The sequence below is a fragment of the Telmatherina bonti genome (assembly GCF_933228915.1).
Source record: "Telmatherina bonti genome assembly, chromosome: 14".
NCBI classification, from domain to species: Eukaryota; Metazoa; Chordata; class Actinopteri; order Atheriniformes; family Telmatherinidae; genus Telmatherina; species Telmatherina bonti.
In genome coordinates, this window is record NC_136612.1 from 27,338,937 (window position 1) to 27,355,152 (window position 16,216).

Genomic DNA, 16,216 nt, shown 5'->3' on the forward strand with positions numbered 1-16,216 from the left:
AAGCAATTATATAGTCATTTTTACGATTTCCTTTAATTGCATTAGTATCCTGTTTTTGTGTTTCAGTACACCTGGAAGTGGACCCATGTTCAAAACAACCACAGTGGCTGTTGATGGAGAGAAAGCAGAAGATGTTGACAACTTGACGCTTGAGAACACTGCTTTGATAGATGCTACACGGGAAGAATCACCAGCAGAACAAATAGACCAGTCCTCCCCAAAGTCTGGCCCAACTATTAGCTTTTCTCTAGGAAAAAGCACTTCCTCATCCCCAACCCCTAGTGGTGGATCCAAAGTTAGTGTGTCATTCTCTTTTGCTAAGAAAGCCCCAGTAAAGCTGGAGACGGCAGCTGCTGTGTTTGTCGATCATGGTGAGGAGGCTATGGAGGAGGAGGAAGGCCAAGAGGGAGAGAAAGCTGGAGGACAAGAAGAGGTTTTGGGCTGCAGCACAGACAGCCCTAAGGCAGGATCTGGAGGAGGAGAGGGAGGTGGTGCAGCTGGGACAGAGGAAGTGCAGCAGCCTGATGATGGTGGATCACTAGCCTCAACTCTAAACAAACTAAAGATGATGATGAAAAAGGATGAAGGCTATGTTGGACAGGAGCCTGAGTACTACCACTATGTACCTCCAGCTCACTGTCGGGTCAAACCAAACTTCCAGTTTTTGCTGTTTATGAAGGCTTCTGAACCGTGTCAGAGCAAAGAAGAGGAGGATGACGAAGAGGAGCAAGGGGAGAAAAAGTCTGAAGAAAGTCCTGATCAGACCGAGTCCAATAACCCAGAGTGTAAAACTGAACAAGAACAAGATAATGAACTTTCTACTGCTGAGCCAGAGCTAACTCCTTCATCGCCTCAAGTTAAGACTGAGGAGGAAGTTTCTTCATGTGTGATAGACACAGCTTCCACTGTTCCCACAGCTTTCACAGCTTCCACTGTGCCCACTTCTCCTAATCAGAGAGCAGAAAGCACACAGGATGCTCTGGTTTCAAACACTGGACCTAAAATCCCTACTGGTCCATTTTTCCCAGTCCTAAGCAAAGATGAGAGTACTACCCTGCAGTGGCCGACAGAGCTGCTTGAATTTACAAAAGCTCAACCCTCCCTGTCCTACAGCTGTAATCCCCTCTACTTTGACTTTAAGCTGTCTAGAAACAAAGGAGTGCGAGGATCAAAAGCTGCAAAGTCCCCTAAACCTGGTGAAGAGACCAATGAGAAAGGACAAGAAGTAACGGCATCGACAGCTGAAGTAGACGCAGCAACAGAACCTGAAACAAGCGCTGACAAAGACAAGCCAGCTGCAAAGGGCGAACATGAGCAGTCAGAAAGCGATGAGCAGAAGCCTGCCACTGGCAGCAGCGGTGCAAAGAAAAAAAAGAAAAAGAAGAAGCATAAGAAGTCTTCAAAGCATTCAAAACGCAAAGGCAAAGAAAAAGGAGCAGCAGAGGATGCAGAAGGAGAGACGGGAGAGGTCACGCAGGAAAAGCCCAAAAAGAAGAAGAAGCACAAACGAAAGAAGAGCAAAAACAAGGCGCCAGATCAGGACGAGGCAACAGAAGAAAAGGAAAAAGTGAAACCAAAGTCAGAAGATAAGGCTGTTGCTTCCTCTGTTCAGGTACCAACTGCAGGGGGAGCATCAACAGGAGCAGAACTGGGGAAGAGGAAACGTGCAGCTAAGGATGTGCCTTCCAAGTCCGGAGCAGAGGAAGGAGGAACTGGAAAGAGTAACAACAAGGCCACTTCCTCGGAGGAGCACAGTGGCAGCAAGAGACAAAAAACTGACTCCAGTGCATCTCAAAGTGCCTCCTGCTCCACCTCCGCCCAGAAGAGTCCTGGTCATGGTAGACCCCCCAGCAGTGAGAGCGAAGAAGAAGGCGGCTCTAGTACCCAGCGCTCACGTCATCACAGGTCAAGCCCGAGGGAACAGCGGCGACATCACAGTGAAGAATCGGGCCGATCCTGCAGCCGCTCATCAAGACGAGGAGAAAGACGAGGCAGCAGTCGGCGCCGTCACCGTGGCCAGGCGTCGCGCAGTCGCTCTTACTCCAGCAGCTCCGAGCGTTCCTCAGCAGGAAGCAGTGCCTACAGCCACCGCAGCCGCAGCTACTCCGATAGCTACAGCGACTACAGCACAGAAGGTCGGAGACGAAGGCACTCCAAGCGTTCCTCAGACTCTGAGTACGAGCGAAGGGGTAGCCGAGGACGCAGACGGTCCAGAAGGCACCAGTACTCCTCTTCATCTTCAGAAGACTCCCGCTCGCGTTCACGCAGCTACAGTCGAAGGAAGAGGCACCGGCGGCACCACCGGAGCAGTTCAAGAAGCTCCAGCAGCTGGAGTCGCAGCACGAGCGCTCGATCCTGGAGGCGAAGCTACAGCCGAAGCCACAGTTCTGCCAGCCGCTCCTCCAGCTCGAACAAAGGCTCTCCTCACAGACGGAGCACCAGAGGTCGAGGGGATAACGACACGCATCGCAGAGACTTCAACCGCTCTCGCATTTACCGCTCTCAGTCTCCACGGTCGTCATCTTCACGAGGCCTTAACCGCAACACCCATTCTTCCAGCTTGCAGGCTCTGAGGCCAGGGGGGTCAAGAGATGCAGGGGAGCACAAAAACACACTTACTGCACGCCAGCTGCTGGAGAAAGTTCAGTCTAAAAGAAGCTCAGATGATTCCACCACAGGAACAAAATCTGGGCTTAAAATTAAAGATCCACCACAGGGCTATTTTGGTCCAAAACTACCCCCAACCCTCGGAAGCAAAGCCATGTTGCCACTTTTTGGCAAGCTGCAGGCAGGGAAGAAACCCTTGATTCCCCTAACCAGACCCAACGACGGAGAGAAATCAGGAACAGGGAAGGGCTCGGACGCTGACAGAGAGATTATCCTGGTGGAGCCCATCAGGGAGTTCCCTCCTCCTCCACCGCCTCCAGCTCCACCAGTCCAGAAGGTTGAGGAGGCGCCACAGACCGCAGTGATGCAAGAGGAGACACAGCAGTTCCTTACTACAGAAGAGCAGCTCAATCAAGAGCCCCAGCCATTGTTTGAACAGGAACCTTCCATGATGATGCCCCAATATCAAGGAGAAGCAGCACAGGACCCTTCGCAGAACCCCATGATGGAGTCGCTCATGTCTGATATGCAGCAGCAGCCCCCGATTCATGCATACCCAGCTTACCCACCTCCCAACATGGAAGAGGACGGCATGGAGGCAGAGGAGGATGGTCTGGCACCTTTAGAGAGTCAGCCGATTACGTTCACGCCGGAGGAGATGGAGAAATACAGCAAACTGCAACAGGCTGCACAACAGCACATTCAGCAGCAGCTTTTGGCCAAGCAAGTTAAAGCGTTTCCCTCAGCTGCTGCAGCAGCCGCCGCCGCAGCAGCAGCCGCCAACCTGGCCCCGGCTCCCCCTCCGCCAGCCCTGCAGCAGATCCACATTCAGCAGCCGGCTGTGTCCGTAGCTTCTGGCACCTCTATCGCCACAGTGCAGCACGCCATCCTGCAACACCACGCAGCTACTGCTGCGGCAATGGGCATCCACCCAGCACATCCACACCATCCTCATCCTGCACATGCTCAGTTGGCCCAGGTACATCACATTCCCCAGCACCACCTTACCCCCATCTCCCTATCTCCTTTAGGCCCTTCTCTCGGTCATTCTTTAGGACACTCGCTGGGACACGCAGGGCTGATTCCTGCCCACCCCACAGCCTTCCTTTCTGGTCAACCTATACATATTATCCCTGCCTCTGCACTTCATCACACCCCATTAGCTCTCCACCACGTCCCCCATACAGCCCTCTACCCCACACTATTCACACCTCGGCCTTCTCAGGCTGCTGCTGCCGCAGCTCTCCAGCTCCACCCACTACTACACCCAATCTTCTCAGGACAGGACCTCCAGCACCCACCTAACCATGGCTCTTGAGTGAGGAGGAAGACTTCCCATGAACTTCCATAGTTAAAGGATTTAAAGTCAACATGAAGGCAGTGATACAGAAAGCTTGTAAAACTACCTTTTTTTTTTCTTTTTTTTTTTTAAAAACCAACATAGATGGCAAAGTTGATGCCACAACATGATGCAGACTGTGTTAGGTCCAAAATTAAACACTAATGTTTTCTTTGGGTTTATTTTTTTTTCTGAATCTTGAAAATGTTTAAGGAAACTTTCTTTTGAAATTGGCATATATTCAAATGTATAGTGTATTAATGACCTGATAAACCACTGGAGTGTTTGTTTTCTTATTTATCATTTTGTCAGCCAAAGAGAAATAATGTCTAAGGCTAAAAATGTTCACGTTTAGACAGTACAAAGAAGCAAACTGCTTCAACTTTGTAATGTGAGGTGGTCCGAAATGGACAGTTTTAGTTTTTCACACTGTTTATGTTATAAGTACCTGCTCTTTATTGGAATCTTGGTCTCAAAATAATTTGTAATGCAGTAACTTGTACATATATCAGTGTGTAATGTGAATAATCCCACCAGTTAAGACCATATGAAATGATGACTATAGTGTCGGAGAAAAAATGGCACTATCACATGAGGGGTCCTCTCTGAATGAGGCAAAATGTTGGGGGTTTAACGCCCCTAATTGTTCTGAGGCAAATCTCATGTTCCCTGTTTGAGGGTATGTGTGAATAAATTGCACTGAAATCTGTACATCGAGATGGTGCTTTTTGCATCATGTAACAATAAGATTGTAGAATACTGCAATAATTGTATTGTTTTTAAATTATTTTCCAAAATGCCCTTCAAAGGAAGGACTTTGTTTGGCTTTTTGTGTAATTTTTGTAAATAAAAAGTGCTGTAGATTAACCTATTAACATGCTAAAGGTTTGAGGCTGCTGTTGGGGGTGGGGGGGGAAAAGCAGACAAAAGTTGGACAGAGGATGGACGTGCATTTAATCAAGGTTTTCTAAAAACAAATGATCTGTTAAAGTAGCAATTCTGTATTTTTTAAAAACATGTTTCAGCAAATAAAATTTTGAGTTCATGGTTTGTGGATGTTTTTTTGTTTTTTTTTCCACGCCGCTGATGTTTATATTAAGGTTGAGTTTTATTTCCATAAACGTATAAAGCTAAAAATGGCAGCAGAAAACAGTAGATGGTGCCAAAGCTACACCAAAAGACTGTCATAAAACTGCTTACTCATGGGGACTGCAGCCCTCCCTGGATGCATTTAAGTTCATTATATGAAGCTAGTTAAGTCCAGTTACGTCTCCAGAACTGCTGAATAAAGATGCACAAAGGTAAAGTTACATGTTTTGTTTTTATTAGAATTACGTCACTCACATAGTGAGACTAAAATGATGCAGAAAAAGCATTTAATAAGGGCTGTTCCAAGACTACGCCAGATTTAGTGTTTATTTCCACAAACGCGTTACAGTTTAGGGTCCATCTTACTAAGACGCAGTTAAAGACACATCCTAAAGCAAAAATCACCGTCATTTTGCTTTAATGAAAGTGGAAAGGATGTTGAGTTTCGTCTTCTGGATTTTTTTTGAGGATGGAGGGTTTATTTCCGCTGAACTGTATTTTGTTATATGTGCACAAGTACTGGCTGACATTTGAGAGACAAAATTTGGTCAATAATTAATCTAAACAAGGTGTACAGAGAACATATCGCCCTGTAGCTGATGCTACAGCTAGATAGCGCTGTAATTAAAACATAGAGCATTACTCCTACAAGTCAATTCTATGTGTTCAAAAAGACAGTGAACACATCAATGTAAACCAAAAGAACAAAATGGGCTTTTCATTGGAAAAAAAAAAAAAGCATAAGTTTACAGTTTTTACAGTGGTTGTGAGAAAAGTGAATATTTGGAAGAAAATCTGCAAATGCCATAGAGTAAAATACTGTCTTGTAATTAAGGTCTCATTCAACCTTAACATTTAGCAAAATTTCACTACAACATGGTGGAAACTCATTTGAGGAAAAAAAAATGACAATGGCACCATTTATAAAATATTACTTAAATGTTAAAAGTTCATATCATGTGGGATGATGTTCTGTAGAAATGTCCAAGACTGATAGGTTGTGGGTGGATGGTGGTTAGCCCAGGTATCTAATCACCAGGAACATGAAGATGCAGGTCAACAACATGCCTCCAATCATGATGAATTTATCCTGAGTGGCTCGCCTTTCTATGAGTCTCATTACTGTGTTAGAAAGCCCCAGCATGTTTGCCACATCCAGCATCTTCTTATGGGTCCCCTATGCAGAGATAAAAAAGCCAGACTTGTGTCAACAGTAACGACCACAACAGCCAAAAATACGACAAATGGTGGCATTACAGGACCACATTGTTAATTATCTACACTATTGTTTTTTGTTTTGTTTTTTTATCAGACATTGGGTGATTGCCAAGACCCTCCCTGGCAACATGCTGTGCTATGAAAAGTTTCTCATGACTGGACAACCAGGCAGTGAGTGCTGATCAGTCACACCCTGATAAGAGGGGGCTTGAAGCCAAACCAGGAAGGCCATCTCCTCCCTGGAAACAAGGACTCACCCTCTGACTGAGAATACACTCACCAACAACAAAAAAAAAAAAGACTACAAAACCATGTCATGAAATTTAATTAAATTTACTCCTGCACATTCAAGCTTTTCTTTAGAAAACAGGGGTTTGACTGGAAACCCTCACTTCTGTCACAGATAGAGAAATATTCTGTTGTCTGATGGACAAACCTTAAGTGTAGATCTTTGATCTCTGAGACCGTTGAGGATGCTTGAGCCGCTGCCCAGGAGGTCATCCATGCCTCTGTGAGCATTGTGCAAGTTGGAGTTTAACTGAAGGGTCTCGTCTATGGGAATGGAAGTATCTGCATCCTTTTGAACAAGATCAACACTGTCTTAATTCACATTATTCATTTCAAGCCTGAAAAATTCGTAAGCTACAATACAAGGATCTGTCAATTGGGCACACAATTTTCAACAACTCATTTGAAGTTTGTTAAACTTTACGAGACAACTGGTGTTTGTTTTGGATCCTCTGCAACATGCGACTTACATTTGTGGTGAAGGTACGACTCAGGAGTTCCTCCCTTTCTCTGTCCTGAGCCTCTCTGGCGTAGCGTCTGTGCTGGAAGTTTTGTAGAGCAGTTCGCAGGTGTTGAACATCATACTTCAGCTGGTCTACTCGCCTGGGGGGAAGCGAAGAACAAGACAGAATATGGAATTTTCCCACAACAGATGAGGTTATGTACAGGTCTTACAAAAAAAAAGAAAACTTTACTGTCTGTCCTAGTTGTCCATCTTTTCCCTACACTGTGCTACAAAATCTTTTAGAAAGTTCAAATGTTCCCTTCATTCATTAAAGTGAATTGTGTAGCTTGTCTTCAGCAGAATTCTCAACATTCATAGCTGTTCTTAATTAGAAAATTTCTTTGACCTCATATCTTGTGCAGAAAGAATGACTAGTCTTCTCCTTAGCTTCACTCTGCCCCCCTGGAGACTTATTGAGATCACAGGTAAGCTGTGGGATGGGGTGAACAGTGTCTGCCTGAGGTCTGTTTACCCAGCTCAGAAATGAATCTCTACCCGTTGCAGCAGGAATGCTGGTGATGATGGGGCTTCAGATGAAATGTTTTCATAGAGCCACGTCGCCACAGGGCAGGACAGAGCGGCCCGTCTCGTCTTCTAGACCATCCCTGTGTATTTTATGAGTTATAGATTGCACTGCCAGTGCTGGGGCTTTACCGTCAACTTCAATTGACAAAGTCAGAACTCACAATTTGGCGTTCTGGCGGCGGTTTGGTGGTTCCTTATTGGCCAGGATCTCAAGGCGTTCTAAGTGATTGAAGATCTGGTCAATTCTTGCCTGCAGTTCGTTCTCTAACACTTGTGAGAAAAAGAAGAACAATCATTGGAGCATAACAAAGTGATAGTTAAATAGATATATTTAGAGAGAGTAACTTTTTCAAACTATGTGGAAAACATCAAATCCTTTCAGTTAGAATTTAAAAAATATTTTTGGCACCTTTGGGACCAACACACAGATATCAATATTTCATATTGCTAAAAGCAAATTTATACATGACCTACATTATTTCAGATATGTAAAGGCACAGAATAGTTATACATTAATAACAGCCAAAAACATACAAAATAGTAGTGCTTGGATAAAGCAAACAATACTGACATAATTGACAACTACATATTCTCTTTACATATCCGAAAAAGGAGTGGGCGGAAGTAAAAGCTTATATTATCCCACTCCCATCCTCATCATTCATTAATAATATATCTCTTCTCTGATCTTCCTGTCAACAGCATGATATTTGCAATGATATATCATTATCTGTAGCCTTAGCAATAATATTCTTTGACATTATGACTATAACACATATATAACTGAAGATAACGCCAAAGTACCTTAATAACAAAACTTAATAGTAACACCCAGTAATAATCAAACACCCTCCTCATTTATATACCTCTTAAAAAAAAAAAAATATATATATATATATATATTTTTTTTTTTTTTTAAACTGAGCTTTATTTGGAGATTCCCTGAGCATCCCCTCCAAGCTATTCCACAATTTAACCCCGCAAATTGAAATACAAAAAGTTCTTCTTGTTGTACACACCTTTAGTATTTTATAAATAAATTTACCCCTTAAATTATAACCCCGTTCCCTCCCGATGAATAACCTTTGAATATGTTCTAGTAGAAGATTTTTTTTTTTTTTTTTTTTTTTTTTTTGCTTTAAATACGATTTGTGCTGTCAGAAATGCCACAATATCAGCAAATTTCATTGACTGTAAAAATAATGTGTTTTGTGTGGACTCAATATCCTGCCCCAGTGATGATCCTTATTGCCTCTTTTGCAAAATAACTACATACATATATACTATACAAGCTTCCATCCTCCCTCAGAAATACAAGATGATGTCATAATTTGTAAGGAGGGTAATTGCCTGGCTCCCACCATTATCTGAAAGAAGCCCTCCCAACTTCTGTCACTGTACCCACCCAACAGCTTCCTGTCCAGGCACCAGCCTGACCCAAAGCTGAATAGTCAGGCACCATCCACAAAACAATACAAAACAGTGAGACACCAACCCCCTCCTGTCTGTTCATCCAAAAGAGTAACATGCAGCCACAACAAGGAGCCAGTGCTTAGATAAGTGGGAAATAAATAAAAGGGGGCGATACCAACACTGACACTTTGTAGTATATGTTTCATTCCCAGAGTCAGCCAGGAGCCAAGCAGACCTTTCACACCAGTCCTGACAGTTTAGTGTCTCAGTCCTGACAGCTCAGTACTCACAGTGAACTGACTGACGGTCTGTCCTTTCCAGGTTTCCCATCAAAGATTGCACCTCTTGGATTTGTCTACAATGGGGTAATACCAGTATAGTAAACAGAAGCCGAAACGCCCAGCAATGTAAACATTTCACTTTGAGAAAAATAAATTAACGACACGTTTCAATGTTATTGAATTTTATATTTCAATTGTGTATACTATCATTTGAAACGCTAGTAATTAGCTGCTTTCTGTATTAACACTCCTAAGCTAAAGTAGCAAACAAGGTCTGAAAATGTACAAAGAGGACTGATGTACTTACTTGTTTGTTTGGTGGTAAAGCGTCTCCATTTTTATCGATATAGTGATACGCTGTGCTTCCTGTTTACTTAAATCACCGCTTTGATAGACCAACTTTAATCTGACAGGTGGCTAAATTAGCTTGTGCTAACGCTGGAGGAGTGTACACGTCATCAGCCCAGTTTTTGTGTACGGAAGTGTGAAAGCGGAAGTTGATCAAAGAGGAAACTAAAAGAAGAGTGCTCACTCCGTCTAAAACTTTGGACACCAAGTATGTAATTTTGCATGAGTGGATACAACGTCTTGGTTTGGTCACAACTGTTTGTGATTTCTGTGTAACAAAGAAGGTCATATTGTCTGTCGCTTATTGCAGATAACACAGCTTGAACTTGATTTTAATTACAGTCATGTAGGGAAAAAAAAAAAGTAGTTATAAACGATCTTTGATATCACACGCAAGATTTGGATAAGTGTCGCATATTGATAAAATTTCAACAAGCCCATCACATATTAAGTAATTTATAATAGTTTATGGGCTATACTTTATCCACTTTAAGTTTTAAAAAAATCTGTGATGCATCACTTAGTAAAAATCAACATCCAATGTTCGTCAAGACAAAAAATAAATACTCTGGAAATTTCTGCAACGGGAGTATCTTGATGCAACACTTTGTAGTTTAAATGTTTTTTCATTACGCTTTATACATTCTTAAAAGTGTCTGACAGAGAACCCTTTGACCCACACGTTTTGAGTGCAGATGCATAATCTGTTGACATGTAGACATGTGACAGGAAAGACTCTAAGAAGCATGTCCTTAGGCCAGCTTTTGTCAGCTCTCCCTGACTGGGTCTAATTAGGCTATTCTGTTTTTCCACAGATAGATGTCAGAATGATCCTGTTTGTCCACCCAGAGGCCTCCATCTTGCCTGAAGTCAGAGACACTAAAGCTTACAATATCAAACCTTGCATTGTTAGGTAAGAATCACAAATCACGGCAGAGAAGATGTCAGAGAAAGGAGACAAGGTGTTTGTGAATTTGCCTGTCACAGTCTGACTCTGATACAGATCACTGTGTGAAAGTGGTATGATTAGATTTCCCAGCACAAACTATGGAAATTTCACAATAGCTCTTTGCTGATTTAATGGGAGGAAAATCATCCTGGGGCACTGCCTGGCACTTGAACAAAACCACATCTCAATCAGCTTTCCCTGAACCTCCATCACTGTTGTGTCTGGTGTGGGAGAACAGAACCAATGAATGGTTCAATGAAAGTAAAGTCAATTCAAACATCCTTTAGCATAATTATCTGCATGAGTTGATACAAGCTCCTGTTTGCCAGTGATAGCTGGATTTGTTTTCCTCATTCAGCAAAGAAAACATCAGTTGGCCCAGACGGTTTTCCTTGGTGGCTTGGTGGTACATGAGTTGATAGTTGTATCTTCAGGCTAGACACTTCTCAACAGAGGTCCTTTTCACCCCCCCATCAAAAACCCTGAGATCTGTTCATGCCACTTCTTGCTCATGCTGTTCACAGTTTTCAGTTGTCATAACATATCCCTGAGCCAGCGGTGGTTGTGCACAGCTCGAACCTGATCCTCGGAATAGAGAGGAAGCAGAGAAAGAGAGAGAACGCAGAATAAGCCCCCTCGTCAGACCTTTTTCAAGCCCCACAAGGTGCATTTAGGTCATGGGGTTCTCTCTGTCTGTCCTTTATGTTTCAGCCCTGAGGAAAGGATGAGATAAGCTTACTGGTTTTGCTCCACACCTGAACACCACAGGTGCAAACTGGAATCCAGATTCCAGATGTGGAGCTCGATCACGCCCCTTTGACTGACGGAGATGTCATATGTGCTTAAACTACATAGATGCTGCTATCACAGCTAAACACACATTGAGACTGTAAAATCAGGGTTCAGTCAAAAAAATCATTAGGATTCAGAGTTTTAATTGCTGCGATAACCTTCTTGGTCATACAACGTTGAATCAAAATGATTGTTCAGGAGAAGAAAGTACTCCAAACCTGAATAACCCTTGTTTTGTTCACTGAGGGAAAATTATATGTTATTGAATCACTTCTACATAACATACTTAATGATGTTTTCCAGGCAGTATAATGCATCATAATTGCAATGATTGCCCAAGACAGACAGAGGGAGGAAGCCAATTATCAGGAGCGAAAATTGCCTTGGGTGAACAATTTTTGGATACCAGTCATTTTTTGAAGGCACGCTGATCTTCTCACTCCCCCCCTGAGGGAGATGAGCCACTTGTCTTTGAAGCAATGATGAGACGCTGAATGAAAGCAAATGAGAGCCTGTCAGAGATGACAGGAGAAATTCATAAGCTCCCAACGTCTCAGTGGGTTTTGGTGGGAAAAGGGGTCCAGGAGTGAGCTCCTCCAGGAATTTCATTGACCACCCGTGATGCCAGGTCAGACGGTGACAGATAATTGGAAATATTATGGAAGCAATGAAGTGACCAAGTGAAGCAAAATGAACACAAAGAGGATCAAAACCAGAAGCGCATTATAATCCGTCTACTGCTGCTTCAACAAGGCACACACTGATTTCTTGCAGCGTTTATAGCATCCATTAAATGTTATAGCTTGTTTTACAAGGTTTCAAAATGGACTTTTGACATATTTTGATTTAATTTCAAAGGCATCACACTAATGGTTCCCAATTAACAAAATCCAAGTCTGCTCATGATGAGGTACTTTTCTCTGAAGTAGAGAAATTGGTGCTTTCCCACTAGCCGAAGGTGATCAGCCATGGCCTTGCCACCTGCGACTCACAGACCTCTGGAGAAGAGATGCTTTTCACCTTTGTGGTTGGATGACAGCTAAGCAGGGATGGGAACATAAACAGCAACGGTACTGGAGTGCCGTGCCGGGCTTCCCCTCCCTGACAGCTTCCGGCTCACCGTCATGCTCCAAACCACACACTTAGATTTAAGTCATATCACTAAGCTCAGTGTGTGGCTTACGAAGCTTTAGACATCAGACTTTGATTTACCATATTGCGTGCTTGCGTCCTGTAATGGCAGGGATGATTTCATTGTGAACTCGGTGAAATCTTTTCAGACAGCATACCAGACTTATTTTTCAGAGATGTTGCTGGTTGAGAGGAACACATAGCTCTGGCCTTTATCTGTGTTTTTCTTTATTGGACATTGTTGATGTGGGAAAAGTTTTGTTTTCCTTGGGATGGAGGTCAGAGTGTGTGTTTGTGAGAGAAAAGTAGAGGATTGGCATACCTTTAGGGAGGGAGGAGGGGTCAGTTATGAACTTGCATAAGGTCTTATCATGTCCTATCACAGCGGCTGCCTTGTAAACTGGACTGTTAGAGTTGCAGGTGTTTCTGTTGAGCAGCATGGGAACAGCCTCCCCCAGGAGCTTCCCAAATGGAGGAGGTTTACATTGGGAGTGGGGAGGAGTTGGGGGTGCACAATATGACTTTTCTCTCTGAATCCAACAAACATTTGCAGATGTTTTTGCTGTGTAAAGCTACGTTTACTAACAGTAGTCCTGTACATAATTTTTTTTTCTCATCCTCACCTCTCTTGGTTTGGTGTTTACTGTCTTGAAAACTCCACATTAAGTCTCAATAAATCTGTAGACAGTGGACTTAAATCTCCCATCAGTCTGCCATATGGACTCTTTTTTTTTATCTCTCCTCCAGATGAGAATCCATTTGTTTATCTGGGCCGTTTGCTAAATTAAATATACATGCATGCATCTTAGTTTCCATTGCATGGAGCTTAGCTACCATTCCACCCTCTAAACTCTGAATTAGCCCCCCCTCATCCACCTTATACAGGTATGCACTCAGCCTTGTCGTAGCTCTAGGCAGTGCATGTTCTTGTTGTGGGTTGAGCAATTGCATTAGTCATTTCACATTCCTACCCCATGCCGTATTAACAACTCTCTATCTCTTTCTCTCTCATTTGCATCTTTTTTCTTTTCACCAAATCAGTCTCTCTCATTTTTATCTTCATAATTTAATATTGTCTTAATAGGGTGCAGGGATTAAGGCCAGTGCTGATGCTAAGTGCCTTCTCCTTTAGAAGCGGAAGTCTTGCAGGGTTAGGCGTTTAACCCGAGGCTCACTGGTTCCTATTACAGGACGAGATTGTGTTTTGTGTCCTTGAGCAAAGCATCTACCAAGCTTTCCATGCTTCAGTTAACATCTACTGTTCTTGCACAAATAAGTGATGTATAAACCTGAAAGCTATGTAAGTTGCTATGGATAATATCTTTTTGCTGTGCAACTCATATATGCATATCTGAAAAAAAAAAAAAAAAAAATCCAGAGGGCTTGGTGGCCAATTTGTCTTCATCCATCAGAGCTGGATGCACGGCTGCAGCCCAGCACACCATGGTAACCTTTACCTGAACCAAGCCAAAGCAGACACAGGAGATAGTGTTACCCCAAGTGCAACCTACATTATCTATGTTGGAGAGAAGCTGCAGCGTACTGCAGCCCACACCCGCACAGGAAAGCCTCACTACAAACACACACTCACATATCAGTCCTACTGAAGTGACCACAGGTGTGCACATGGCAGGAATGCTCACACTCATATGCAAAAGCCTCTCTGCCCTCACCTGTCTCCTGTCAGGAGTGTTTCAAACACAGACACAGGAGCTTACATTTTGCACTCCGGCTTGGTCCAACCCCCCACCTCGCTCAAAAGCAGCCACCCTTGGGGCTTGTGCGTGCGAATCCAGCTTTGGACTCAGCAGCCCCCATTTCTGCACCCCCTTCACCAAAGGTAGTGAGGGAAATGAAGGCTTTAAGAGTTCATTATAAAACAACAACAGTAGCAGCAGGGGATAGGCCTCCTGGAGCCACAAAGTATCCCCTCTCATCCATCCATCCTCATCTCTTTATTTTATGTCTTTCAATATCTAGTCCCAAGTCCTCCCTGCAGTCCACGACACACTCCGCTGTCTCATATTTTATCCCACTGTTCTCTTGAGAAGAATGTAGCTATATCTTTTTTTTTTTTTTTTTTTTTTAATAAATGCCAATCACACTGAATAGAAGTAAATATGAATTCACAATATCATGTTATAATGAGATAAAATGGTCAATGTCAGTTGTGTGAATATGAATCTGCTTCACTTCAGCCATTGGACAGAGGCTGACGCATCATGAATTACTGAACTGAAGTTCTCAGCTTTAAAGACTGAGAGGAGGAAATTAGTTTGGTAGCAAATAATCCAGGGCTGTTATTGGATGGACCAATTTTTCATGTGAGCTTAAAACTTTTCATTTGTGCTTTGTGCCACTTTTTTTTTTTATTCCTCATGAGGTGTTTCCTTTATAATGACTCCAAACAGACCTTGTAGTTGAAAAGATATACTAATCTCATTATGGGTGCTGCATATGAAAGAAAACATCTTCTAAAGTTGCTTATTTTCAAATGAGGCTTAAAAACAAAAAATATATCTGAAGGGATTTGGTTTGGGGTTCGTTTGGAGATTGATGTAGGTTCCGCAGGTTTCTGCTGGTTCTTGTTTTCAAGAACTTATTGTATGGAGAGATTGTTTGCTCTGATAATGCTTCGCAGTACATCCATAATGAGATTTTTAAAGGTGATTAAACCTGTGAAATTGTTTCATAATTAACTTGAATATTTTGGGTTTCAAGTTGATGTTTTAATAAAGAATAATAATGTGTAATCATGATAATAAGAGAGCAACATCAAAGCAGCTGAGCACACTGTAAATACCTCATACAAAGGCCCTTTGTGGGTTCACTGATGCCTTGCAAATGGGTGGAAAGTTATGATTCAGGGATAATGGCACGTAAACTGTTCTCATCATGGTTCTGGGTCGGCCCATTGTAACTTATAAACTGTGATTTGGGGGGTCAGATGTTCTGCAAGGGCGGCACTCCTCCAAGTCATCACCTTTGTCATCATCAGCGTCATTATAATTGTCATCGTAGTTGGTGTGCTGGCCAGAGGCACAACACCTGTACGCATGTCCTCCACTTACTCCCCCCCCTTGCCTTTTTTCACTGGGCGGTTGAGGGTGATGCATCGGGACCGCAGTGCTTTCAGATGAAAAGGAGGGCAGGGCGTAATCAGCAGGAAGTGGTTTTCAGTAGATGCAGGGTTTCAGGCAGGTGGATCGCGCCTGCTTCTCTGTTGCGTGTGGATTACGCGTGTTTGTGTGTGTGTGAATGCATACGTGACGGCTTGGTGAGATGCGACCACCTGCAGCAACTAAGCAAGACACAACAAGCACACAGTCCTAAGAAATGTTTGTCTATTTTTATTCACCTTATTTGTTTTAAATAAAAATGTGATGCAACAAGATTTTTAAAAAAAACAAAAAACAAACCATTTGCTTTTGAATAATGATTTGAACTTTTACCACATTCAGTCAACCTGTATAGACATCTAAAATATGACATTTCGAACAAACGCAGAGGGGAAGACATGTATCTACAGAGAGGATGACTCTGCTCAGCTCATAAATCTTACTGATATTTGCCAAAAGTTAATGTGAGGTAGAAACTTTTATTCCACTTTGTTAGATGCCTGTAGCCCCGATGTTGAGTTATATTCATGTCACATACAGTTCACTCAAATACAACATTTACTGCTCAGAACAAAACAGATGTTTTGGGGTCTGCATGCACTTTCGACCTGC

General features: G+C 42.9%; 2 protein-coding genes across 7 annotated transcripts in view; one reads left to right on the top strand and one right to left on the bottom strand.

Annotated features, from left to right (window-relative positions):
• The window catches only part of gpatch8 (G patch domain containing 8), a 26,663-nt gene extending 21,625 nt beyond the window's left edge, over positions 1 to 5,038 (top strand). For all 6 annotated transcript variants that reach the window (XM_079253408.1, XM_079253411.1, XM_079253412.1 and 3 more), the window contains one exon: positions 67 to 5,038. In XM_079253408.1, the coding sequence (XP_079109534.1) occupies positions 67 to 3,925 (3,859 nt within the window). In that variant the 3' untranslated portion in view covers positions 3,926 to 5,038. The remainder of the gene's footprint in view (positions 1 to 66) is intronic.
• Positions 5,033 to 9,712, bottom strand: gosr2 (golgi SNAP receptor complex member 2). Its single transcript, XM_079253415.1, has 6 exons — positions 9,573 to 9,712; positions 9,275 to 9,339; positions 7,733 to 7,841; positions 7,012 to 7,144; positions 6,690 to 6,830; positions 5,033 to 6,212 (listed from the first exon to the last, which is right to left on the bottom strand). Exons 1-6 carry the CDS (start codon positions 9,599 to 9,601, stop codon positions 6,051 to 6,053), a joined length of 639 nt encoding a protein of 212 aa, XP_079109541.1. The 5' UTR covers positions 9,602 to 9,712; the 3' UTR covers positions 5,033 to 6,050.
• Between the last annotated feature and the right edge of the window lie 6,504 nt (positions 9,713 to 16,216).